This window comes from Melanerpes formicivorus, unplaced genomic scaffold (genome assembly GCF_026170545.1).
Source record: "Melanerpes formicivorus ecotype bairdi unplaced genomic scaffold, bMelFor1.0.p_v2 SCAF_4, whole genome shotgun sequence".
Classification (NCBI taxonomy): domain Eukaryota; kingdom Metazoa; phylum Chordata; class Aves; order Piciformes; family Picidae; genus Melanerpes; species Melanerpes formicivorus.
In genome coordinates, this window is record NW_027142356.1 from 33,320,468 (window position 1) to 33,348,367 (window position 27,900).

At 44.6% G+C, this 27,900-nt stretch overlaps 1 protein-coding gene and 1 long non-coding RNA gene across 2 annotated transcripts; one reads left to right on the forward strand and one right to left on the reverse strand.

The window, feature by feature from the left end:
• RELL1 (RELT like 1) lies at positions 1-27,900 on the reverse strand. The gene is made up of 7 exons (XM_068137552.1): positions 27,718-27,900; positions 17,012-17,245; positions 14,384-14,455; positions 11,856-11,913; positions 8,704-8,955; positions 6,565-6,752; positions 1-2,562 (listed from the first exon to the last, which is right to left on the reverse strand). Exons 1-6 carry the CDS (start codon positions 27,803-27,805, stop codon positions 6,572-6,574), a joined length of 885 nt encoding a protein of 294 aa, XP_067993653.1. The 5' UTR covers positions 27,806-27,900; the 3' UTR covers positions 1-2,562; positions 6,565-6,571.
• Positions 8,634-16,652, forward strand: LOC137440858 (uncharacterized). Its single transcript, XR_010987248.1, has 3 exons — positions 8,634-8,757; positions 8,852-8,940; positions 16,423-16,652. It is a non-coding gene; the product is annotated as an uncharacterized lncRNA (long non-coding RNA).

The following is a 27,900-nucleotide window of genomic DNA, read 5'->3' on the forward strand; positions in this document are numbered from 1 at the left end:
TTTAAGAATCAATAGCTTTTTTTATTTACTGCTTGGTAGTACAAAAAGATGTGTAGAAACTATTCTGTTAAAAATACATCTGATATGCAAATGTAAGAAAAGCTAAGAAGGCAACATCCATAGCCCTGTAAAACAGCAGAGTGTAGTGTTAAATGCAATGAAACAGGCACAGCTCCAAAACCCTTATTGAAGTAGCAAGGACCAAATAAGGTCTTGTAAGACCTTCTTTTATACAGGTAAACAATGTTTTACACAGCCAACATTGGCATTTCTTTTCACCTACACAGTTCCAAGAGAATCAAAATAGAAGCTACTTTTAATTAAAGTAAAACAAAAAACACAACCAAACAGCACCCAAACACCACCACATTTCTGTTTAACCTTTCTTCCATCCTTTTTGGCAAGTCTACTTGCAGCACTACCCCATCAGGTGTATAAAGACAGTAGTATAAAAACACATCCTCCTCCCTTTTGGTTTGTTGGGGTTTTCTTTTGTAAAGCTTCTGGTACAGTCTGTAACTGCAGATCTCCTTTCTGAAAATTATCTGAAACTGCTTTGTTTCTGCCCAATGCTCCCCTTTTCCCACTGGCATTTTAGCCTTGTAGCTCTCAGTCTCTTGGAAACTGAAAGGTAACTATTGTAACCAATACCAATTTAAACTCTCCTCCAAACATTAGCTCTTGAGACAAATGATCAAGTATGCCTGCAAGGTGAGCTTGGTGGTCATGTTATACTGAACAGACTGCATAAGCCAGGTTTAGGTTAATGGGAACAGGAATGCTAAACACTCAAGTTTCAGTCCTGGCCAAACCCTCATTTTGGGTTCTCAGGTTTTTATCTCTAAAAACACCCATTTTAAAACAGGCACAATAAAGCATTGATTCCTTTTCAGACCTTTGGTGGGTGCTGGATTGCTGGGTTGGGCTGGGTGAGTTGGTTTGTGGGGTTTTTTGCAACTATATTAATATATTGTGGGTGGGGTTGGTTTTTTTTTGGTAAATATATCCATACACTGCAGTTATTTTCTGTGTGTAAATAGATCAACAAATACTTTTCACTACTGAGAAACCCAGTCAATGTTTCATGGATACAACAGGAAAGCCAGTAGCAGCACAGTCCTGATGAGATGTGGGAGTGTCTAATACATAAGCAAAAAACCCAAAAGATTGATTTCTATCTTTGTACACACTGCTTGTTAACACTGCAGAAACTGAAAGCTGATTCTCAGACCTGAAGGGAGAAACCTGGTTTAGAACACTTGGGGCTAAAAGGCTTGAAAGGAATAATTTAAAACAACATTTCAAAGCCAACAGATTTTCCTGGAGTTGATAAAGCAGATGAAGTTACTTTCTAGTTCTCAGAACACAGTGCAACCTCTAGTAAAAAAGCATTCATTTACAGCTTATATTCTTAGGCACTCGGAACAAATGTTGGTTTTGCAGTTTCTCTTACACAGCAAAGATTGCTGAAGCGTTGCAAAGGTTCCCCTCCCAAAACCAAGTTAGGGGAGAAAGCAAAGAGCATGATAAACAGACACAAAGAATTAACATCACAAAGCCACCGCTGGTATTTTTAGCAGTAAGTCACACTTAAAATATGAAGGGAGTGACTCTGGTTTAAGATGGCAGTGCCAGGGAAAACAGCCACCCTCAGTCCAACAGAGCCACTCTGACGTACTTTGGTGGGTGCTCCAGAGATTTTTAATGCCAAATAGTCCATATCCTTATCTAATGCTTGAAACACCTTGGGCAAAGACAAGGGAAAGGCAAAACTATCAGGCACTCTTCAAATACAAATGATTAGTCACAACGAAAGGGGAGAAAAAGTGGCCTTGAGGAAAATGAGTTGCCAAGAGCTCACCAAGCTGCACAGAAAAAGATGTTCCTTGGCATGTGTTAAGCAGTAAAGGGGAAGTGGGGAAGACAAAGTTATTTAACACCTGCAAACAGCTGAACCACTCTGTACTGTGAGGTAGCCTTCACAAAGTCCGAGGGTTTATGTACTAGAGGCACACATGCAGACTTTGGCTGCCATAATTATGTCCTTGTATGTTTTGCTTGGCTACTAGCAGTAAGACTGAAAGAATACTTTCATCTTCCAAAGGCTGGCTTTTTATCTTCAGCCAGCACTTGTCACTTCTGGAGGGGAAGAAGAGAGGAGAAATATCCAGATGGACCTGAGGGGTAAACACAGTTTATCCACAGGGTAATCATATTACTTGTAACATCGAGCTCATTACAAATGCTTCTCTAAATACAAAACCTTTGGATTATTTGATAAGGCTTCTACCTTTCCTCTCCAAAAACTGATTTAGTTTTATTCTCCAAGATGAAGACCAGCATTTGGTATGAGGTCCATGCAGCTCAACAGTATTTAAGTGTTTACAACTTACTGATTTTACTGGTGAGAAACCATTAAGTGTTTAACCCTGCATGGAGTCCACCACAGAACTTGTAAAATGCCACAGTGCCATAAATACATTTCCTTAAATAATATGCATCCCTTGGGAGCTTTCAGTTGTCTCCAAAGTGCAGCAGGCAAGTTCCTTCTACAAGTTCCACCTGCAAGAGAAGAAAACAATTCTAATAATAAGCCTACAGAGCAAAATGTAAAGGTTTAGGATGATCACATCAATCAAAATCTAGCAGATGCTCCAAAATGAGGAAAATAAATCACAATCACATGAAGTGGTTGCCATGCATTGCAAGTTTAGCAAGTGAAGTCCTAAAGGAGAGGGACTAAAAGTGCAACTGGTATTAATGGAAAGGATGGAGAAACACACAGACTAACTGACAAAGCATACCACAGTGCAAAGCACACACAGCTTCCAAAGGGACACTAGGGATGGAAAACATGAGACAGCTTCGGTGCACCAGTACCTTATGCTTACAATGGATGTGCAAGAGTTCAACTCAACATTCTGACTTCAACTGTCAGCTGTGTATCTGCTACTTTATCTGCCACTGAGCATATTTGAAATCAACTTAACTGGTCAAAGGCAGTCCGCTGAGAATGGGGACCTTGGAGGTGTGGAGAAGACTGCTACAACTTCAAATGATGCAGCCAGCAAGACACTAGGATAAGCTGAGCCACTGCAGAGGTCACCTCAGAAAATACTAAGAGCATGTCAGTTTACAGAATCACACACTCACAGATTGCACTGGGTTGGAAGGGACCCAAAAAGGTCATCTTGTCCAACCCCCTTGCATTCAGAAAGGACACCTCCAACTAGATCAGGCTGCCCAGGCCCACAGCAAGTCTGATCTTAAATGTCTCCAGGGACAAAAAGCTCTGAACTTGAGAGTAACACTGAACACAAGCAACCAGCAATATGACATCATTCAGGTACTGCCCACCTCAGCAACTCTGCCTCATGCACAAGTCTCAGTAACAACAGTGAAAGTCAGGCCACAAAACACTACACAAAATCTGCTACTGCCAAATGCTCTAACAAACCTCTCCTGGCAGCAGTTAGGCACACATTTGTGTCTGCCTCCTTCCCCTGCATCTCAAGATCTGAGCCAAACTCTCCAAATCTATATGCCTTTGATCATAAATTTATGGGCTGGAGGCACAAAAGTTTTAAATGCTGCTCATCTCTTCAGTTCCAGTAAATGAAGCCATCAGAATTAATCAGAAGTCTGCAGTAAGTTCTCTGAAGCAAAGGTCTAACTACCACCTGCTTAGAGGTCAACAGCTTCTCAGGGCAGTGGGCAAGATCTGCTCTGGAGGCATGCTGGAGCTCAGTGGAGCAGTCTCTCAAGCAGAATCTGTTTATTTTTTGTAGTGCACATCAAACAGGTCTGGCTGGTTTCCCAGATGATTTACAAAACAGTTCTGCTGGACTGCAGAGACCTTTACCAGAGGTTCTGCTGCGCCATTTCTCTGCTATTAGAACATCTCTTTTAACCCTAAGGGAAGTCTTACAAGAAAAAAAGCTGCCATAGATGGACATTTCAATTTTTTTATAGCCATATTATCATCTCTCTGGAGAACAGCTTTATTTTTAGATTAAAGCAGCAATGGTTTAAATTTAGACACCAACTTTGAGGTAATTACAGGGAATTGCTTTATTTAGGAGAGGAAGAACACATTAGAAGGAAAACTGGACTACAAAATGGTTTAGAGGGCTTTCAAAAGATAGGGTTTTTTTTCCCCCTCTTTTTTCTTCTTTTATTTACAACCAAGTGCAGCAGAATTAACTTCTTTTTTTTTTCATATATGCCCTTTTCTTTCTAGTTCTAATGTTTAAAGAGAATTAGTCTGATTTTAAGTCAAAGACTGTATTAAGGACAGTCTGATCATGCTACCTTCAGGTATAGAACAGAAGAAAAAATGGCACAGGAATAAGAAGGTAATTAGCTGGGCATAAAAATGCCAATGTAGCCAGTGAAGCCTCCATACCTTCTCCAGACAACTTGTTCCAGTGCCTCACCATCCTCATGGGGAAGAATTTCCTCCTCCTGTCTGTTCTAAATCCAGCCTCTTCCAGTCTGAAGCCATCACCCCTCATCCTGCCACTCCATGCCTTTGTCACAAGTCCCTCTGCAACTCTCCTGCAGGCCCCCTCAAATACTGGAGGGCTGCTAGAAGGTCTCCCCCAACTCTCTCACAACAGAGGTGCTCCAGCCCTCTGATCATCTTCCTGCCCTCCTCTGCAGCCACTCTAACAGTTCCACATCCTTCTTGCACTGAGGGCTCCAGAGTTGGATGCAGGACTCCAGGTGGGGTCCTCACCAGAGCAAAGGGGATGAAAACCTGATCTTTACCTTCTTACCCACTAAGCAAAGATAACAATTTACTCCATGACCCTCCACAGCTTTTTAAACACTTGGAGGCATACCAGATCTCTAAGTCTGTCTTCCTCTATGGCAATGGTTTCAAAACATTGAGTATAATTTGATGATGAGGCAAAGACACTCTTAGTTCAACAGCCATACCTGTGCTGCCAGAAAAGGTTGGGAGGAAGTGTCCCACTGCATACCAGCTCTCTACTTTGTCTTCCTTTCTAAATGGATACAATTACAGAATGTTTTCTTAATGAATAAACAATGGATATAAAGAAGAGGCCACATCTTGCCTTTTAGAACTTAACCTCAAGATGCTCAAGGAGGTTTGGGTAATTTTTACATTTTTAAATACACCCAGTTTCCACTTGTGCATCTCCCTCCTGTGTGTGAAGCTGCAGAGAGTTTGAAGGTGACCTGAGCTGACACAACATGACCTTATCCTCTCTCAGCACATTCAGAGTTTGGCACTGTGCACTTTGCTCACTCTCTTCCAATCTGGTACCCTTACATTGTCACCCCAGGACCCCTTTTTTCCCCCCAAAGGCCAAGCTCTGTATTTTTGCATCACACTTGTGTAAAATCACCTTTCCCCCCATGATTATCAACCAGCGTGTCATCAGTTAGGAGCAAAGCATATTAACTTACAGGGCTTCTTCCCCATAAGATTCTTCACTGTTATGAGAAAAGGAATCAGGGGTGCATTCCAAGACCATGCCAGACATTTCTGACACGCTTAATGAGGTACCTCATGGAATCTACTAAAGTTGAATGACTCAGAAGAAAACCCCAACCTCCTGGCTTAGCAACCAACAGAGATCCCTGCGATAAGACCATGCCCATGTGTTTCCATTCACATGAGCCAACACTCCTCTGCTCCATCAGAGGAGCTCCTAGGAAGCAGTCAGCTCAGCAGGCACAGAGTGCAGGGCAGCAAGCTCAGGAAGCAGTGCTGTAGTTATTCCAGTGAGGCAGCTGTCAGCAGCGTTTGTTTCTTTGGGGTAAGGAGCACATTGCCTCTAAATCTGAACCAGCATTCATTGCCAAAAGTTAACATACAATCATAGAATGCACTGGGTGGGAAGGGGCCTTTAAAGGTAATCTAGCCCAATCCTCCTGAAGTAAGCAAGGACATGCCTGACTAGATCAGGTTGCTCAGAACCCCATCAAGCCTGACCCTGAAGGTGATCTATGGTGGTGGGACCTGTACATCTGCCATTTCAAGGACATGGCTCACCTGGTCATCTCGACCCTGAAGGGGCTCCAGTACAGCACAGCTCTCCCTTTAACACAGGGTCTCTGCTGGAGACCCCAAGTGTGACTCTGCCAATACAGGGTAATGACACTGAGTAGGGGGCTGCAGGCACCCCACATAGAGCAGGGCACTACCAGAGACACTTCTCATGCGCTACCACATCCCCAAGCTCCTCCAGCCTTCCCAGGAGCTGCAGGCAAAGTGGGGAGCACAGCCCCACAAACAGAGCCACCATGCAGATGCTTGTAGTGTATCACTGATGCCAGCTCCACAAAGCAGGTTTTATTTCAACCTCTGTTCCAACTACAAAGGATTGGATATTCATTTGGTGGACAATTCAGCCCCTACCACTTTTTCATTAACTGAGTGAGCTAGTAGAATTTTTGCAGACTTCTGTACATGCTTTTGCAATTGAGATATGAGTTTTCACACAGAGCTGATACAGCTTTGTTTCTCTTTCTCATTACCTTCACTCATTTCCTAGCAGCCCACTTGCAATATGCGTTCCCACAGTTTGATACCTGCAGTTTACTCGGAGCTTCTCCTCTCTGGCATCTCCTGTTCCTCAGGTCCAGCAGGTGCTTCACTTCCATCTTGTTTCACAGGTGTGGCAGGCATGTCCCCATTGACACTCTCCACACCAGTGACAGACATCAAGCTCTTCCGTTCTTTGGAATTCGATTTGTGCTCCACTTTAGTGACCCTAAACCTGAGGTACGCAGAAGAAAGATGCAGCTGTATCTCCCCAGAGGTTCATTACATCAGTCTCAGTACCCAGTTTATTTCTGGAACACATATGTGTGGGTTTTTTAGAACTCACTACAGACAGGAACACATTTTCAGGTACCAAGAGCTCAGAGCAGACACACACATGGACCCAGCTTCACTTAGAACCAATAATGTTGGAAAAGACCTCAAAGATCATTGAGTCCAACCTGTCACCCAACAGCTCATGACTACTAAACCATGGCCTCAATAGAATCAGAATCAATAAAGTTGGAAAAGACCTCAAAGATCATCAAGTCCAACAGCCCCCACCCCCCACCATGCCAGAGCAGGAGCATAGAATCCAGCACAGGTCACACAGGAACACATCCAGACAGGGCTGGAAGGAGAGTCCACAACCTCTCTGAGCAGCTTGTCCAGTGCTCTGTCACCCTTACAGTCAAGAAGTTCTTCCTCATGTTGAGGTGGAACCTCCTGTGCTACAGTTTCCATCCACTGCCCCTTGTCCTATCCCAGTGGAGTGAGCAGAGGCTGTCCCTGTCTCTTCCTTCCTGACCCCCAGCTATTGATGGACATTGATCAGATCCCCTCTCAGTCTTCTCTTCTCCAGACTAAACAGCCCCAGGACTCTCAGCCTCTCCTCACCAGGCAGTGCTGCAGTCCCTCCAGCATCATCATAAATATTTGTGTTTCCTGATCTCTCTACTTCCATTTCTCCCCTCTTGAACTTGAACTCCTACTCCTACTTCAGAGGAATCTGCCTTCCACCCTAGTCCCTACATGGACTTGTGGTGCTCACTGCTGCTGAATGACTGCATCTCAGGGAATTGTGCTGGAAAGCAGAATCCACAGATTCCATACTACTACTTGGAACAGTAATTTGCTAAAACACCTACAGTGTAAGCTAGGAATCAGTACAGTCTGGGAGCTGACCTCCCACAGAGCAGCTCTAGGAGGAAGCACCTGGGATGACACAGGATGACCATGAGCTCTCATGGCCAAGAAGGCAAATGGTATCTTGCACAAATTAAAAGATGGGTGGCCAGCAGGTCGAGGGAGGCTCTCCTCCACCTCTGCTGAGCCCTGACAAGGCCTCACCTCGAGTACTGAGTCAAGTTCTGGATTCCACATTTAAAGAGAAACTAGGAACTACTGGAAAGAGTCCAACAGAAAGCCACTAAATACTGAGGGGACTGGAACATCTGTCTTACAAGAAGAAGCTGAGAGACCTGGGACTGTTTATCTTGGAGGAGAGGAGACTGAGGAGGGATCTCATTAATGCTTGCAAAGATCTAAAGAGTGAGCGTCAGGAGGATCGGAGCCAGACTTCTCAGTGGTGTCCAGTGACAGGGCAAGGGGCAATGGACACAAACTGGAACACACAAAGTTCCACATGAACAACAATGAAAAAAATCTTCACTTTGAGGGTGGCAGAGCACTGAAACAGGCTGCCCAAAGAGGCTGTGGAGTCTCCATTTCTGGGGGCACTCCAAAGCTGCCTGGATGTGTTCCTGTGATTTACTCTGGGTGACGCTCTCTAGAAGGGGGATTGCTGTAGGTGATTTTCAGAGGTCCCTTCCAAGCCCTACCATACTAGCATTCTGCAGTTAAAAATAATGGCACAGAATTAAGAGAAATTGAGACATGTCAAATTCAGAAACAGAGGAATTTCTTACAGTGCAATCCTTGTTTCTTTTTACCCAGTATCAACAGAGCAAGAGCTTTGTGTTTACAGCCACAGTAAATCCCCATCTATTGACACAGTTCTAAATCACCCACATGTACTTCCAGAAATAACTTGGGGTTATAGTAACAGAGTTACACAACCCAACCAGAGCTGCTATGACCACAGCAGAATCGAGGATTCTCTGATCCAGCGTGGGCCTCTGTCCTGTCCCTAAGAAAAGCACACAAGAAAAGGACCCAGGCCTCACCTTCCCACAGAAAGGACCGTCACTTCTCCAAGACGACTCCTCCTCTTCAGATTGGTGAGCTCTTTAGATTTGTGAGCTGGCTTTATGAGGTGCCACCGTTTGTGGCTGCAACGAGTACACACATCCTTTTCCACTACTCCTCCAACAGTATGGAAGTGGTGGCCTTTGCAGCTGTGCTTGAAAGGAACGGCACCGGGTGACAAAGGAGACCCTGGACTCGTTGGACTCCCAGGAGAGGTAGGAGATAAAGGGCTGCAGGACAAAAAATAAAAGCATAACAGAAATGGAATGTTTACTATAAAATCTGCTGTCTTATAAAGCACAAAAAAGGGATCAAATATAACCTTCAGTTATGTCTAGTTGCTTCAGGGGCCATTTATTTGTGAGAATGTCTGCGTTAAGGCTCCCTCTGATACCCTATTTTGGGAGTTAAAAATCACTTCCAGATATTATTCCAGATATATTTAAGATATTCCAGCTGCAGTTCTGTGTTTAATGCAAAAAAGTATGGAAATGAAAAAGAAACAACCTAAAATAAACACACACCAAACAATCAGACTAAGATAGAACAGGTTACATGAAGCTACACTGATGGAGACACCTGATTAGCTGATTAAATTCACATTGAGAGAGTATTTCTGAATTGTTACAGCATCCCTAAGAACTCACAGAAGAGCACAGTCCCACAACACTGCAGAGAGGCAAAACTAAAACATCTAGCATGAAGAGCAAAGGAACCAACGTATCATTCAGCTTAAACCTCAAGAAACCAGGGGGTTTAAAGTACCTAGAAAGAAAGGAAGTAGTACAACCAATCAAATTAATCTAATTACCTAAATACCTAATCAAATTAATCTGATCTTCTTTCAACACAGAAGTACACCTAGCATGGATGTAAAGCACAAGACAGACTTTTTTTGGACTTAAGCATCAATTTGGACACTGTCTTGCAACCCATTTGCCAAAGCAAGCTAGAGCTCAGCACATCAAAGATGAAATTACTGTAGCGTAAGCAGCACGTCTTGTGTAAAAAGAAATCCACAGAAGACAAAAACATATCAGAAAGATTTGTATCAGCAGCTTACTATGAAACTGGAAAGACAGCCTAAATGTGGTTATTCTGGTGCTGAGGATGCTCAGCGTGTGAAAAAGCTCCTTGAGTAATGGAATAGAAGACAATGAGGTACCCATGGACTCTGGGTCATGCACAGTGACTTGTAGAGGGTAAGGTGAGAAATGAGGATTATTAATGGAGAGAGTGTCTATGAAAGACATTCAAACAGACATAAGTCTTATTAGAAACACTGGATGTGTTGAAGTAAGGACAGCACACATTTTAGTACTTCAGCAGAAAAATTTCACCAACCCAGAATAAAAAGCCACTAGCCAGATGATCATTCCTCAGAAAAAGAAGGTGAAGATCCCATGACGAGCATGAATCATTAGGATGGTGTGACTTTAAAAAGGACAAATTTCACAGTGGAAATAAAAGGAGTGCAACCTGTGAACCTCAAGTTCCATGACTCAGCATTAATCATGTCTCAGCTGAGTGTTCCATTCAGTTTTAGCAGTGTTATTTCAAGAAAAGCCTTAACAAACTGAAGAGACTCCAAAGGAGAAAAGAAAGAGCAAATGAAAGAAACACAACACACCACCAAAGACTGGACTAACTTGGAGGCTTATTTTCAAAACAAAATTGTTGACAGGAGACACTGAATGGTTTTCAAATAAGTAATAAAATGCTTGAGGGAAATGAAGCAAAGTCTGTTCAACATCTCAGGCAAGGACAGGAGCTGATGGCTTTAGCGGCAGAAAAGCAAATTTAACTTAGACATGACTATTCCTATCATTAGGAAGCATTTCACAGTGCACTGAACTCAAGAAGAAAGAGTGGGTTTGCACTTGAGTTACTAAAGCTGTAGGAGCATGTGTCAGAAATGATTTAAGAGCACACAAGCAGTTTTCCCTTCCCCTTACCTTTTGCACTTTAATTGTATTTCAATAGTTTTAAGCTGAGGGAGAGTAGGTTTAGACTGGGTCTTGGGAGGAAGTTCTTCAGTACGAGGGTGGTGAGACTCTGGAATAGGCTGCCCAGAGAGGTTATGGATGCCTCCTCCCTGGAGGTGTTCAAGGCCAGGTTAGAGAAGGCCTTGAGCAGCTGAGTTTAGTGGAGAGGCATCCCTGCCCATGGCAGGGGGGTTGGAGTAGATGATCTTCCAACCTAAGTCATTCTGAGATTCTATGAATTCACAATAGTCTAAAACTCCTAAAGTAACATCACATATCACTACACACAAAAAAATGGGAGTTAAAATCCAAACAAATCATTTTGCTGCACTACAAACATTGAAAGATAATTCCTGAGCTTGAGAGGAAAGAGAAAAAAACCCAACTGAACTTGCCAAAGGAGCTCAAAACCCAAACCTCCCACTGTTAAACCAGGAAATCAGCTGTTGCATACTCAACTATTTGTTTTGCTGCAACTACACATCCCCACTTCTTCTTTAAGTAGTGGCAGAATACTGCTTGAACCTTCATCTTCTTTGTCTTCAATATGGGCACAGGATTACAAATGGAAAGTATTTCAAGTAGTAAAGGTATAGTTTAAGGTTACTTATGGACAGCTGTAAGTAGTTTTAGACAGATGATGCACCTGCAACTCAAGGGCTGAACTACTATCTTATCTCGGTAATTTTCCACATGGGTGTGTAGTAAATAACAAAAACAAAACAGAAAGAGACGTAGGTCAAGGTTGTATTGTCACCACAATGATAAAGAAAACAGTCAACCAGGAGAGACAGAAAGGCAAAGGCTATTTTAAGTTAGCATCCACACAAATGAAGTGAGTGCTGCCTCCTCTTTCAAGAGAGTAGCCAATTTGTGAGTAGCTTCACCGTGAAGTAAACAAGTATTTGCAGCCCCTGTAAATCTTTAGCTCACAAAGCAATAAATCTGTTACACACCTAGAATATGTAACCAGAGCAGCCAGTTACTCACCCAGGGCATACATTAAAACATTAGTGACTCAGAGACATCACAAGGAAATCAAAACTATTATCCTTTCAGCTGGTAACACAGGAAATAAAACCCCTTTGAAAGGATCCATTTTTAATTGCCTCAGGAAGCATGCATTAAAAAGATGAGTAAGTTACCTTTCGGGTTCAAAGACACTGCTATCTGCTACCATGGCCTTTAACACATCAGCATTTGCTGCAATGAGAATAAATAGAGTTCTTCAGAAGTATACAGTACTAACTTCAGGGAAATAAACACACAGCAAAATTAAAGCTCCTCAACACACTTTCATCTGAAAAGAAGACTTCATTATGTGTCTCTCCAAGAAGGTAGGACAGAGAATTACGCCCAAAAAAGTTAGGATTTTAACAGGAGCTACTAAAATCACAGTTCAAACTGCACTCAAAGCTCTGCCACAAGCAGCCATAGCATGCAGCCATCCTCACAACAAGAAAATGTTAAAACATTCCTTTGGCCACAGAAGTCTCATAACCTCACACGTAGAAAGCAACTTGATTAAAACCACCAGGCTAAGTGAGGCTTACAGAAAGCAATTCTCAGCCAACAACTACCACACATTCTAAAAAGCATATGAGGTACCTCATCCCAGCCTCAAGGAAAAACACACAAGCTCCAAGCCCTAACACTCATCAAGGGAAAAAACAGCAAACCCAGCTCCAAAATACAGCTTTTCCAGAGGACAAGCCTTCATTCAGAAGAAACTCAAAGCAAGTCCAATGCTTAGAAAACTTTTGCTTTCTACAAATGTAAAATTAGAAGTTAAAAGGTTCTTGTACTATATTAGTTGATTAGGTGGTGTTGGATGATAGGTTGGACATGATGATCTTGAAGGTCTCTTCCAACCTGGTCTATTCTATTCTATTCTATTCTATTCTATTCTATTCTATTCTATTCTATTCTATTCTATTCTATTCTATTCTATTCTATTCTATTCTATTCTATTCTATTCTCTTCGCTGCTGTTAGTCAAAACCATCCTGCCTCATGCTAGCTCAAAAATGAAAGTCCTGGCAAAGTATTATGGGGTTTGAAGTTCAGATTGCAACATGAGGGGCTGCTGCTTTTGGGTTCTGGGTCCTGAAGGTTCAGACTGGATGTTAGGAGGCAATTCTACACAGAGAGAGTGATTGCCCATTGGAATGGGCTGCCTAGGGAGGTGGTGGAGTCACCATCATTGGAGGTGTTTAGGAGGACACTTGATAGGGTGCTTGGTGCCATGGTTTAGTTGATTAGGTGGTGTTGGATGATAGGTTGGACATGATGATCTTGAAGGTCTCTTCCAACCCAGTTTATTCTATTCTATTCTATAAAAACATCATCTCCTGAATGTTTCTTCTACCAGCTAAGTAAGTTTTGAACTGACCAAGCATTCCATGGGCTGCTTAAGCGTGATTTTATTTGATTCAGTCAGATCTTCTTTGCCCTTTGCTTTGCACACAGCTCTAGTCTACCCTATTGGCTCAGTCAACTGACTTCCATCAGCTTTTAGACAAAATGCTTCACCTGGTCAAAACATAAAAACTTCACACGCTTCAAACATTGCCAAGTCCAAGTGCCGAGTGCTGCACTTTGGCTACGGCAATCCCATGCAGAGCTACAGGCTGGGGCCGGAGTGGCTGGAGAGCTCCCAAACAGAGAGGGACCTGGGGGTGCTGATCGACAGCCGCCTGAACATGAGCCAGCAGTGTGCCCAGGTGGCCAGGAGGGCCAATGGCATCCTGGCCTGCATTAGGAATAGTGTGGCCAGCAGGAGCAGGGAGGTCATAGTGCCCCTGTACTCTGCATTGGTTAGGCCACACCTTGAGTCCTGTGTCCAGTTCTGGGCCCCTCAGTTTAAGAAGGACATCGAAACACTTGAACGTGTCCAGAGAAGGGCAACAAGGCTGGGGAGAGGCCTTGAGCACAGCCCTATGAGGAGAGGCTGAGGGAGCTGGGATTGTTTAGCCTGGAGAAGAGGAGGCTCAGGGGTGACCTCATTGCCCTCTACAACTACCTGAAAGGTGGTTGTAGCCGGGAGGGGGTTGGTCTCTTCTCCCAGGCAACCAGCACCAGAACAAGGGGACACAGTCTCAAGCTGCGCCAGGGGAGGTTTAGACTCGAGGTGAAGAGGAAGTTCTTCACTGAGCGAGTCGAATGTGCTGCCCAGGGAGGTGGTGGAGTCACTGTCCCTGGAGGTGTTCAAGAGGGGATTGGACGTGGCACTTGGTGCCATGGTCTAGTCATGGGGTCTGTGTTGATAGGTTGGACTCGATGATCCTCAAGGTCCTTTCCAACCTAAGTTATACTGTGATACTGTGATACTATCATTAGGAAAAGAAATCTGAGCTTTTGCTTCTCAGTAACACACACACACAAAAAAAAGATAAACCACATGAAAATAAAAATCAGCCCAAAATTAAAGTATCAAGAAGTGCACAAACTCCACTTACCACAGAAACTCATTTTCAGGTAAGCAAAAATAACCCTTTCTTACTCTGTTTGAAGCTACTGCCTCCTGAAGGCAAATCTCAAAGAGTTAAGCAGATACAAAATGGCTACTAAAGCAAGACACAGGAAGATAAACACAGTTTGCTCAGATATTCTGAAGCATGGTGCTCTAGAACACCACCACAAAGGCTCAGAACTTCAACAGCAAAATACTATACCTTCATTTTTCATAATGTAGTTAACAATTTGTCCCACAGTGTCGCTATTGTCATGTATAGTTTCATTCATTTCTGTGCAAGGAAACAAATACATTGTCAATATCTTGGCTTTCCAAATCAAGAAGCAATTCACTTTAAAAGCAAACAAAAAACCCCCACCCCACACCCCCTCAAGACAGAACAAAACAAAGACAACAGGAAAAGTGACATTAAAAGCAGGACACTTGGGAGAGAAAGATTAGATGAGATTTTCAAGTCGTTATGCAGGAAAAAACATAAAAACAAGCTTAAGGAATCTACACATCAGATCTCATATAGTCTGCTAAGACTGTGTAGGGGTGCTGGTCGATGGTAGGCTGAACATGAGCCTGCAGTGTGCCGAGGTGGCCAGGAGGGTCAGTGGTATCCTGGCCTGCATCAGGAACAGTGCGGCCAGCAGGAGCAGGGAGGTCATTCTGCCCCTGTACACTGCACTGGTTAGGCCACACTTCGAGTCCTGTGTCCAGTTCTGGGCCCCTCAGTTTAGGAAGGAGGTTGACTTGCTGGAGTGTGTCCAGAGAAGGGTGGCAAAATTGGTGAGGGGCTTGGAACACAAGCCCTATGAGGAGAGACTGAGGGAGCTGGGGCTGCTTAGCCTGGACAGGAGGAGGCTTAGGGGTGACCTTGTTGCTCTCTACAACTACCTGAAGGGAGGCTGTAGACAGGCAGAGGTTGGTCTCTTCTCCCAGGCAGCCAGTAGCAGAACAAGAGGACACAGTCTCAGGCTGCGCCAGGGGAGGTTTAGGCTGGAGGTTAGGAGGAAGTTTTACACAGAGAGAGTGATTGCCCATTGGAATGGGCTGCCTGGGGAGGTGGTGGAGTCACTATCACTGGAGGTGTTTGGGAGGAGACTTGACAGGGTGCCTGGTTGCATGGTTTAGTTCATTGGGTGGTGTTGGATGATAGGTTGGACATGATGATCTTGAAGGTCTCTTCCAAACTGGTTTATTCTATTCTATTCTAAATACTGAGTTCATGCCAAACATACATCAAAGTTCTTTCTCTAGCTCTTAAGGAGACAAACAACAGAGCAATATTTCTAATTCTAACCACAGGGAGGGGGGAAAAAAGCCAAACCAAAAAAATGATCATTACATTTTCTCAAGTCACTGTTTTAAAAACAAGTGTTACCTTCTAGTATAAGAGGGATTCAATTTAAGCTTTTCACCACAACTACAAGGACATCAAATTTGGTTTCTCTTCAATTAAAAATCTCCTATGACTAGAGGAGAGAGAGATTTAAGGAATCTCATGACAATACTCCTGGAACCAATTGCATCCATTACAATTCTGAAAGCTTCCCCAGAATAACCTCAGAAGGCAGAGAAGGACTGGGAAGAGAAACCTTAAGAAGTCAAGCGTTGCAGTTCCCTAGTAATTGTTGTGACTGCCTTGAAAAATTAATAACTAATTAGCAAATTGCATCAGTTGGAAAAGGCCTCTAAGACAACTGTCAATTAATTAACTACATAAAACCCACAGATAGATAATTAAATACTGAACATCAGAGATTAGGAACTACAGGAAATCACAGATTGAGGCAAAATAGGTGAGGCCCCAATTTTTTGTCCACACAGTAAATTAGGTGCTTCCTTGTCAGTTTACCAGTCCTTCATCTTCACCCTCATACCTAGAACTTCACAATGCAGTTTAGTCATAGCTGCTTCCCCAAATGAAGACCTACAAGTTGTCCCTCTTTAATCACCACTCTCCTTGCCGTTAGCCCTCAGATGAGCTAACAGACCAGCCAGTTCCACTCTGTACCTGCCTCAGGCAGTAACTGATTGAGATGATCCTGATACATCCTTACTGCACCACATGGCGCTACCCTAACCACAGAGCCACTGCAATTTGATAATAATCATCCTCCACAAATTAATTGGGAGCAAAGAAGAGGCTCAAAGTATTTACAAGTGACTTGGGCCTTGAATTTGCTATCCTGGGTTACTCCAGTCTTTCCCAAGTGGTAACACTCTGTTGTTCTTTCTTTGTTTGTTTAGGGAGCTGCTTAAAGCAAGAAGGCAGAATGAGGAACCATAAAAACCAAAAGCAGAAAGGAAAACACATTAGAACAAAACCAGAAGTATCTGAGAACAAATTTCCAAGCAGCACACATGACATCAAACAGAATATAGACACTCAGTCCAAAGGTTCAGTTTTACAACGAGAGAGGAAATGAGGATGACACAGATGAGCACAAAAGGAACAAATGAAGATTGCTAAACATAAACCTAAGGTATTCTAGGCTTTAAATGGCAGCTTTTTGTCACTCCTCAAATACCATTATGTATAATGACATTTTGTTGCTAACAACAAGTGGAATGCAGAAAAGCAGTCTGGTGACTGCAGTGTCAAGCTGCAAACAGATACTCTGCTCCCTCTGTGAACTCTGAATCAACGTGGGAGGATGACGAGTTGGAGTTTTGACTGGCAAAGACCAAAACCCAAGAGATATATAAAGGAAACAAAAATATTTCCCTTCCTATTCTTTTGATGTCTAATACAGACAGCAAAATGACACAAGTCTCACAACACATTATTCCACAGCAGGAACAACAGAAGGAAAAAGCTGGGAATTAGACTGATTACCTATTTTTTCATCAAGTTTTTCCTCTTCTAGTTCTTCAGCCTCTGTTGTACAACGATATCCTTTTTTCTTAAGGACATGACAGATGAGGATCCCCAAGAGACCCATGATGAAGAAAACAGGAACCAGTGCAAAAGCAATATACTCGGGGTGCTCAGCAGCCTTGCCATCACTGCCATCAATTTTAGTTGTCAGTGTAGTTTGTAAGTTGTAACTTGCCAAAACCTGGGCATTATCTACACAAATGAACAAACAGTTATTACTATACACTGCAAAACACTTCAAAACATTCAAAAACACCAAGTAGGACCAAACCCCCAGGGACAATGTGATCAACCTTCTGTGATGACCAACAGACAACAGGTACTCTGCTGGCTGTGAACTCAACACCTACAGCCGGAGATGTTCCCATTTCATAACGGTTTGTAGTGATAGGACAAGCGGCAAGGGATTTAATCTTGAAGAGGGGAGATACAGCTGGAGGTGTTCAAAGCCAGGCTGGATGGGACCTTGAGCAACCTGGTCTAGTGGAAGGTGTCAGAAGAGGAGGCTCAGGGGTGACCTCATTGCCCTCTATAACTACCTGATAGGTGGTTGTAGCCAGGAAGCGGTTGGTCTCTTCTCCCAGGCAACCAGCACCAGAACAAGGGGACACAGTCTCAAGCTGTGCCAGGGGAAGTTTAGGCTCGAGGTGAGGAGAAAGTTCTTCACAGAGAGAGTCATTAGTCATTGGAATGTGCTGCCCAGGGAGGTGATGGAGTCACCATCCCTGGAGGTGTTCAAGAGAAGACTGGACGTGGCACTTGGAGCCATGGCCATGAGGTCTGTGGTGACAGGTTGGACTCAATGATCCTCGAGGTCTCTTCGAACCTCAGCAATACTGTGATATTGTGTCCCTGCCCACAGCAGGGCACTGGAACTAGATGATATTGAAGGTCCCTTCCAACCCAACCCACTCAATGATTCTATGGCAAATTACAAAACATTCAACACCAACCATCTCCCTGGGGAGCCTGTTTTAATCTGGGAGAACTCTTTCAGTTAGGAAGTTTCTTCTAGTATCCAACTTAAACCTCTTCTGGTGCAGCTTTAGGCCATTTCCTCTTGTCCTACCACTTGTTACTAGGGAGAAGAGACCAACACCCACAAAATAAAAGAACTACAAAAATATTACTTCTCCAACATGCAAGATTATTCCTGTGCTTTTATCCTCTATTCTTCTTCTCCACTTCATCCTAAAATAGGTTGAGCAGAAAAGATTGACAACCAAAAAAAACCCACCAAGCAAATAACAACAACAACAACAACAGACCCCTAACACTGTTTCTAGTTTTTCTCATCTACTTGAGATGGAAATTCACACTCTTTCCATTAATCCAACTGGCTGAAGAAATGACAACCCATCAGAAGTTCATTTACATGATGTCCAGAAGGGAAGACACCACACCCAAAGAGTGGCTGTCAGTGGGTCCATGTCCCAGTGGAGGCCAGGGACAAGCGCAGTCCCTCAGGGATCAGTCCTGGGACCTGTCTTGTTCAACATCTTTGTGGGTGCCATGGACAGTGGCATTGAGTGCACCCTCAGCAAGTCTGCTGATGACACCAAGCTGTGTGGTGCAGCAGACATGCTGGAGGGAAGGGAGGCCATCCAGAGGGACCTGAACAGGCTGGAGAGGTGGGCACAAGTCAACCTCATGAGGTTCAACAAGACCAAGGGCAGGCTCCTGCATCTGGGTCGAGGCAATCCCAGGCACAAATCCAGGCTGGGCAGGGACTGGCTGGAAAGCAGCCCTGAGGAGAGAGACTTGGGGGTGCTGGTGGACAAAAAGCTCAACATGAGCTCTCAGTGTGCACTTGCAGCCCGCAAAGCCAATCAGATCCTGGGCTGCATCAGAAGTGTGGTCAGCAGGTCAAGGGAGGTGATCCTCCCCCTCTACTCAGCTCTGGTGAGACCCCACCTGGAGTACTGTGTCCAGTTCTGGAGCCCCTATTACAAGAGGGATCTGGAGGTGCTGGAAGGTGTCCAGAGAAGGGCCACGAGGATGATCAGAGGGCTGGAGCACCTCTCCTATGAGGACAGACTGAAGGAGTTGGGGCTGTTCAGTCTGCAGAAGAGAAGGCTCCCAGGTGACCTCATTGTGGCCTTCCAGTATCTGAAGGGGGCCTACAGGAAGGCTGGGGAGGGACTTAAAATTTTATGACATCAGAGAAATGTGAGACAGGAGCACCTTAGAGGTCAACACACTTCATCCCACTGTCACAAATCAGGATTAACTGTACCTAGATAACTATCTGCCCAGCATGGCTAAAGATCCTGCAAAGGTAACAGCTTGTCCTCCACACCTATTTTCTTTCTCACTGTAGAGTGAAAACAATTCCTCCTTTGTTAGTTACTACCACAAGATCAGATTCTGCTTGCACTGAGTTACAGAATTACTCTGTCTTTGCTTTTAGCTGCATGTACTTGAATAGACTTCCATACTTAGCACGATGACTTAGGCTCTCCCCAGTATGAGCCCAAATTACCTCAAAGCCTTGCCTTTAATAATGCTCTAAATAGGCAATTATCAAGCTCTTCATAAAGGGCATGAGACACCTCTAGAAATATGTAATACTGCTTAAATAGCAACTCAGATTAATGAAATATAAATCCTGTGTGTAACAAAGGCTAAACCTGTTTGACTGCATTATATATATATACACATAGGTGCATACATACATATATGTGTGTATATATGCATATATATGTGTGTATATATACATACATATATGCATATGTATATATATATCTCTCATAGTATAAGTCAGGGTTGGAAGGGACCACAAGGATCATCTAGTTCCAACCCCCCTGCCATGGGCAGGGACACCCCACACTAGATCAGCCTGGCCAGAGCCTCATCCAGCCTGGGCTTAAAACACCTCCAGGGACGGGGCCTCGACCACCTCCCTGGACAACCCATTCCAGGGCTTCACCACTCTCATGGTGAAGAACCTCCTCCTCACATCCAGCCTGAATCTCCCCACCTCCAGCTTCATTCCATTCCCCCTAGTCCTATCACTACCTGAGATCCTGAGAAGTCCCTCCCCAGCCTTCCTGTAGGCCCCCTTCAGATACTGGAAGGCCACAATTAGGTCACCTCAGAGCCTTCTCTTCTCCACACTGAACATATATATATATTACACACACATATATAGATGCCTATATATACACACACACTTCTCCAAAATAACAAATGATAGGATGAGAAGAAAAAGCTTCAAATTGTGCCTGGGAAGGTTTAGGTTAGGTATTAGAAGAAACTTCTTGGCTGAAAGGGTTCTCAAACATTGGAACAGGCTGCCCAGGGAGGTGGTTGCATCCCATCCCTGGAGCTGATTACAAGCTGCAGAGATGTGGTGCTGAGGGACATGGTTTAGCCCCAGTCTTGGCAGAGTTAGAGGATGACTGGACTCAGTCTGAAACATCTTTTCCAAAGAAAACAACTCTGTGATTGTAGGATTCTATAAGCAATATAAAATAATGCACTATATTCTTCTTTGCACCTCTTACATAAAACCTAAGCACAATCTCCATCTACTTGATTGCTTCAAGCACATTCCAGCTATTTTGTAATCATTTAATTTGCAGAAGGTAGCCCATGAACAATTATGTAATCGCTCTGCTCTAATACGAAAGAATCCTGTTTGGTTACCCTGGATTTTAGGATCATGCTATGGCTTTTATCATAGTATCATAGTATCAGTCAGGGTTGGAAGGGACCACAAGGATCATCTAGTTCCAACCCCTGTGCCATGGGCAGGGACACCCCACACTAGATCCAGCTGGCCAGAGCCTCATCCAGCCTGGTCTTAAACACCTCCAGGGACGGGGCCTCGACCACCTCCCTGGACAACCCATTCCAGGGCTTCACCACTCTCATGGGGAAGAACCTCCTCCTTTGTTTCTATTTAGAAATGTAATTGTTCTAGCAATCTCCCTGCTAGAAGTACATCCACATTCACTATCTTCTTCTCCTCCATAAAGTTCAAGGAGCTCCAGGATCTCACAGCCTGCTTCCAGGCATGAAACTTCAATGCGGCTCCCAATCTCACAGTGCACACAAGCAAACCTTTGCTGGCCTTCATGTTAATCAATATTTAAAGAAATTACAGTCAATGTACAATCTATTTCAGTACAAATCAAATATTCAGCTGGGGCATATGATCTGCTCAAATACCTCAGCTAAGCATAGCTGGAAAACATGCCTCTGCAGCACCACCAGCTTATTCATTTCTTTCCCTGACCCTCACCATTCATGTCCCAGTTCACCCATCCAGAGAAGAAGGTTGAGTTCAGGTTCAAAATAATTCAGACAGAATATGGTTTGCTTTGAGGGTTTTATGGTTATTTTTGGGTAGTGTTTCTGGTGACAGTGGTGGTTAGATTTTTATTTCCCACCTAGATCACTTCTAATTCAGTTCACCATGTGGACCTACACAACATCCAAAGGGCATAATCAAAGGCCTGCTTAAAGCTGGTAATGCCATGAGCAGGAATAGAGAGGCAGCTGTGACCTCAGCCTACCCTGAAAGGTAAAGGCACCCAATGATCATATCTCCAGCTTCATCCTTTCCTGGCTCTAGGGAATTGCCTCATGAACTCCATTCAACTGTTCAGCCTGGAGAAAAGAAGGCTCCAGGGAGACTTTGTAGTGGATTTTCAGTACCTGAAAGGGGCCTACAAGAAAGCTGGAAAGGGACTTTTTACAAGGGCTTGTAGCAACAGGACAAGAGGGAACGGACTGAAGCTTGAGGAGGGCAGAATTAGACTGGAAATTAGGAAGAAATTCATTATATTGAGGGTGGTGAGACACTGGAACAGGTTGCCTATGTAGGTCGTGAATGCCTCCTCCCTGGACACATTCAAGGCCGAGCTGCATGAGGCTTTGAGCAACCTGGTCTGCTGGAAAACATCCCTGCCAGTGGTGAAGTTGGAACTGGATGATCTTTAAGGTCTTTTCCAACCCAAACCCTTGTATGAATCATGACACCTTCCTATCTCCAGATAGGTGTAATCTTTGATTAAAGCATGCTCTTAAAGTACAAAGCAAAACGGTTTTGATTTTAAAAATACTCTGAAAATCAGACACATGCACACACAAAAAACCCACCAACTTGTTTATTAGCTTCATTTCACAGAACCACAGAATGTTAGGGGCTGGAAGGGACTTTGAAAGACCATCCGGTCCAACCCCCCCTGCCAGAGCAGGATCACCTATACCAGATCACACAGGAATGCATTCAGGTGGGTCTTCAGTATCTCCAGAAGACTCCACAACTCCCCGAGCAGCCTTTACAGTGTTCCATCACCCTCACTGTGAAAGTTTAGAATACCTTTATTTAGAATAAACCAAACCAGGTTGGAAGAGACCTTCAAGATCATCATGTCCAACCCATCAACCAATCCAACCCACCCAAACAGCTAACCCATGGCACCAAGCACCCCATCAAGTCTGCTCCTGAACACCTCCAATGATGGCGACTCCACCACCTCCTTGGGCAGCCCATTCCAATGGGCAATCACTCTCTCTGTATAGAACTTCTTCCTAACATCCAACCTGAACCTCCCGTGGCACAGCCTGAGACTGTGTCCTCTTGTTCTGGTGCTGGCTGCCTAGGAGAAGAGACCATCATCTGCCTGTCTACAACCTCCCTTAAGGTAGTTGTAGAGAGCAAGAAGGTCACCCCTGAGACTCCTCTTCTCCAGGCTAAGCAGCCCCAGCTCCCTCAGTCTCTCCTCATAGGGCTTGTGTTCCAAGCCCCTCACCAACTTCGTTGCCCTTCTCTGGACTCGTTCCAGCAAGTCAACCTCCTTCCTAAACTGAGGGGCCCAGAACTGGACACAGGACTCAAGGTGTGGCCTAACCAGTGCCGTGTACAGGGGCAGAATGACCTCCCTGCTCCTGCTGGCCACACTGTTCCTGATGCAGGCCTTCATGTTTACATGGAACTTCCTATTTCCCAAATACACACAAAATAACTCACTCTCAAGAATTTAAGAAAACTTTATTTCATAAAGCTTAAAAGTAAAGGAGTTTAAATGAAATTAATTCAACACCCAAACCAGCCAGCTCATGTCCCCCGAGGTTTCAGCAGTGGGGAATATCTTCTCAAAAGAAAGATGCTCTGAAGCAGCTATTTATCTTTATTCAGATAGGAAATAAAGGGTTCTACTTGAGCTGCAGTAGAGGATTCATTTCTGCAAACCTAATTTCCTTTTTCAGATTCTTAAGTGCTCACAGCGAGCTTGTTTAGAGCTCTGATGGTAATTACATACTGATTTAATATAGGGGTTTAGTTCTTTTAATGACAGTAAATTCAGCCAGATGAGCTTGCTATGACTTTAAATTAAATATACTTTTTAGGAGTTCTCTGACTCAAATATTACTCTATTCTGGACACTACAGTCAAACAGCCTCTGCATAACTAAGCAGATGAAATAACACACAGCGATAGGACTAGGGGGAATGGAATGAAGCTGGAGGTGGGGAGATTCAGGCTGGATGTGAGAAGGAGGTTCTTCCCCATGAGAGTGGTGAAGCCCTGGAATGGGTTGTCCAGGGAGGTGGTTGAGGCTCCATCCCTGGAGGTGTTTAAGCCCAGGCTGGATGAGGCTCTGGCCAGTCTGATCTAGTGTGGGATGTCCCTGCCCATGGCAGGGGGGTTGGAACTAGATGATCCTTGTGGTCCCTTCCAACCCTGACTGATACTATACTATGACACAATTTCAAGCACAAGTCCAAATATATCACTGCCCCAAAAAAGCAGACACATACAAAATGTTTGGGCTTCTCTGCCTTGTTAGTAAGGTGATAGCTACAGAAGAGACCAGGCAAGCAAGAAAAGGCAGCAGACAACAGGTTAAAAAAACCAAAAATCCACAAGTTTTATTTTCTAAAGGGAAAAAAAACAAAAACAACAAACCAATGAACAACAAAAACCAAAGCCTCTTAGGTGAAGAAAACCTATTGCCTACCCTTTGCTTCATCTATTGTTCAAGGAGATTGTACTTCAGGGAATATGCATGAAGTGAATAACAACGGAAAGCCACCTATCATCGAAGAGGAACATTCAACAAGTTTATGAATTCCACTCCACTTCTAGCTTCCTTGAAGTCATCAGAACCTACAACCAGAAGTGAAATAAGCAGGAAGTCTGATGAGAAAAAGGAAGCTGCATGATGAAAGAATGCTCTGACAACTAGCAAGAGCACTGCCAACTGCCTTAGAGGTTAAGCAAGGCTGTTTAAAGTTTGCTGTTAGGAACAGACCTCAAAACCTTCATTTACAATCATTTCAGCTGGAAATGACCTTTAAGATCAAATGCAACCACAAGAACAAGTCCAACCATTATATGATTTATCAAAAGCAGTACCTCAAAAAAGTGAGAAGGATCAGCCACACTTATTTAAAGCTCTTTGACAACCTACTTTGAGAACACTAATAGTAAGATGCATGCAACAAGTGTCAGGAATAAGAAGCAGCGTCCTTACTACCCAAAGTTGTATTAAACCCCAAACTGCAGATCTTTCATAGTACCTTAAGATGGACCCTGCTAAAAGTCCTTACATTAGAGACAGTCTTTGGCTTACTGAAGTCACCACAAAAAGTGTGATTGTGAGCAAACTTTGCAGTAGGTGTGGAACAAGAGCTTTCTACTCTGAGAGATAAGTCTCTGTCCTCAAGAGTCCTCCCCTAATCTCTATTTATTTCTGAAATATGTGTCCTATCAACACTTCCAGTGCTGTGTGCAAAAAGTTTTAGACAGGCTTCCCTGAAAGCCTGGGGGTAGGGACCTCACAAGAGGTGACACCTTCTGTGTAAGGATAGGTCTTGTTAACAGCAAACAACCTACAGCCAAAAGCGTTACTCTACCATGCAAGTACAACCAATTTGAACACTGCACTTTCTACCCTCCCACATGGGGCTTGCTAGGAAGCAAAAGCAAGATCAAATCTAATAAATCATCTATTAAGAATTCACTGAGAAAAGCAATGAAAATTAACCTGGGTTGAATCAACAGAAGTATGGCCAGCAAGTCAAGAGAGATGATTCTCCCCCTCTACACCACTCTTGTGAGACCAGACCTGGAGTACTGTTCTAGAGCCCCTATTAGAGGAAAGATATGGACGTGCTGGAATGTGTCCAGAGAAGGGCCACGAGGGTGATCAGAGGGCTGGAGCTTCTTTCCTATGAAAACAGACTGAAAGAGTTAGGGCTGTTCAGTCTGGAGCAGAGAATGCTCTGAAAAGGCCTTACTGTGGCCTTCCAGTACCTGAAGGGGACCTATAAGAAAGTTGGTGAGAGACTTTTTGGAGTGTTGGGTAGTGACAGGATGAAGGGGAATGGATCCAAGCTAGAGGAGGGCAGTGTGTAACTGTGTGAAGTTACAGCAGATAAACTGACAGAAAGCATTTAGCAAACTCAGAGGAAGGAGAAAATTAAATCCTATTCTTTCATAGCTTTCCTATTTCCTGCTGAACTTGGCAACTTTGGGTTCTCCTAAGGAAGGTCCTATTAATTTAGATACACCAGACTAAATTACTGCTCTCATTGTTAAATCCTACCCATCCACATGACAGATTAAAAGTCCTCCAGTGTGGCTGCCTTCAAGCTCAGTAAAGCAATCCTGAGTATAAACATTTGTAAGAAGTCAGCAGTACAAGTCTATGTATACACATCCTTTGGTTTACTAAGCCAACTGTTTATACCCTCTTCAAGATGTCAACAACAAGTAAACTGCACAGTGTACCTCTCTGCATGTACAAACATGCAGTGATGTGCCCACAGCAGCAGGCCATCAGAGAGCAAATTAATGAGCCATTAAAACATACTGTACTGAGAAAAAAGGAGGAGGGGAAAAAAAAGACAGTTATCAAGAAGAAAAATCCACAATTCCTCTTATCCCTCCTCTCACCTCTGCATGCAAAACCCAAAAGAAACAAGAATTAGGGCTTTGGAGAGCACCAACTATCAGTCAACACAAATCTGAAATTCAAGATGCTGAAACTCTTTCAGGGAAATAAATTCACAGATTGCATCAGGTTGGAAGGGACCCTCAAAGGTTATCTTGTCCAACTCCCCTGCAATCAGCAGGGATGCCTCCAACTAGATCAGGCTGCCTAGGGCCACATCAAATCTGATCTTGACTGTCTCCAGGAATGGTGCCTCAACCACATTCCTAGGCAACCTGTTCCAGTGTTTCACCACTCTCACCGTAAAGAACTTCCTCCTTATGTCCAGCCAAAATCTACCCTGCTCCAGTATAAAACTTGCCCTTCATCCTATCACTACAAACAGGGAAAAAATGAGAGGTCTGACCACAGTAGTATGTTAAGCACCATTTTCCTGTCCCCAGGTCTGCCCAGCGGTATTTCTTCCTTCCCACTCCCATGAAGAGAAGGATGGACTGGATGACAAGCCATCAGCTCTTCGTGTTTCAGGATACCAACAGCAAATGGTAGATAGGCAAATCCTTTTTGACCAAGCTGGCTTGCAGCAAGTAATAATCACAGATGTACAAAGGTAACTACAGGAAACTTTTTCTGCCTAATTTTGTGCTAATAAGTATGCTGATGCTAACCGTTTCCACTAAGGGAAAGTTTACTCTCCAACAAGCTGGCACACCCTCATCAGTTAGGTACCACCCAAAGGTAATGAAGCTGATCAAGTTCATACCAGGTAAAAATCAGCATCAGCCTGAACAGCAAAGTTTGAGGAGCACAGACAACACATCAAAAAAAAAACCCAACACAAAACCCACTTCAGACAACACAGCCACATAATCAGTTTCACTTTGAGATTATTAGAACCATAACATTTGGGGCTAGATATAAACAAAGAAATCGTCATTGTAAACTAACTTCTTCTGGCACTTGTATGTCTTGCGAGTGTTCTTCAGAGATCTTTACGGGTTACAGTGACATGAAAATCCAAAAACTAAACTCTAAGCCGAGTTTAACCTCGCAACAGGCTGTGAGGGAGGCGCAATGAATTTTATACGTCGTGAGCCATCCGATTACAACCCAAAGTGTAAACAAAGCCGGAGGAGTAGCCAGACTCTCATTTATGTAGTTCGGGGGGCTGCGGCAGCGTTAAGCACCGTGTTAGGGCTGAAAGTACTTGCACAGGGAGCACGGACAGCACCGTCTCTCCAAGCTCACCTCGGCGACCCAAGGCGACCTCGGGAGCCATGGAAGCCCCCGCTCCCGCCCCTCCTGGAACCGCCAGGCTGGCAGGCGGGAGAATTTCGGCCGCTGCTACCGCGGAGCCCCGACCGCCTTCCACCCTTCTCGCTCCCCCCGGGCTGCCCAGGGGCCAGGGCGCAGGGGAACATGTCACTCTCCTGCCAGTCCCGTACGGGCCGCGGCGCAGGGGCTAGGAGGCCAGGTGCCGCCGAGTTACCCGCTTCGGCCCCGCGAAGCTGGGGGAGAGAAGGGGAGTGTGTGCTCCCGCGGGAGAGGCGGCGGGGTCAGCCGGGGCACCCGAGGAGCGGCAGAGCCCGGCGGCGCCCCGCGGCTCGCACTGTCCACCGCGGTCACAGGCAACAGAGCAGCAACACGCAGGGAGGATCAGTGACCGCCGGTGGGGAGCAAGGGGGTCCCGGGCTGAAGCATTCCCTCCGACAGAGCTCCCACCCGCGGCGAAGGACCGAGGCCGTAGCGACCCACCGAAAGCGGAGCCGTTGCCTCGCCAGACAGCCGTCGAGCCCACCGAGGGGAGAGTCGGCGGGACCCCGCCTGCCGCTGCCGGAGCCATAGCCAGAGCCTAGCCCGCGCTTCCTCCGTGCTGGCAGCCGCGCTGCGACCCGCGCTGCCACCCGGCTCTCCCTGGCCAGGCCCAGCCCAGCCCAG

Excerpts from the sequence above, each read along its gene's own strand:
- RELL1 (XM_068137552.1), bottom strand. The coding sequence starts at position 27,805 with ATGGCTCCGGCAGCGGCAGGCGGGGTCCCGCCGACTCTCCCCTCGGTG. Across the intron at positions 14,456-17,011 it reads AAAACTTGATGAAAAAATAG|AAATGAATGAAACTATACAT; the intron begins GTAATCAGTCTA and ends TTCCTTGCACAG. Across the intron at positions 6,753-8,703 it reads ACGGTCCTTTCTGTGGGAAG|GTTTAGGGTCACTAAAGTGG; the intron begins GTGAGGCCTGGG and ends TGCGTACCTCAG.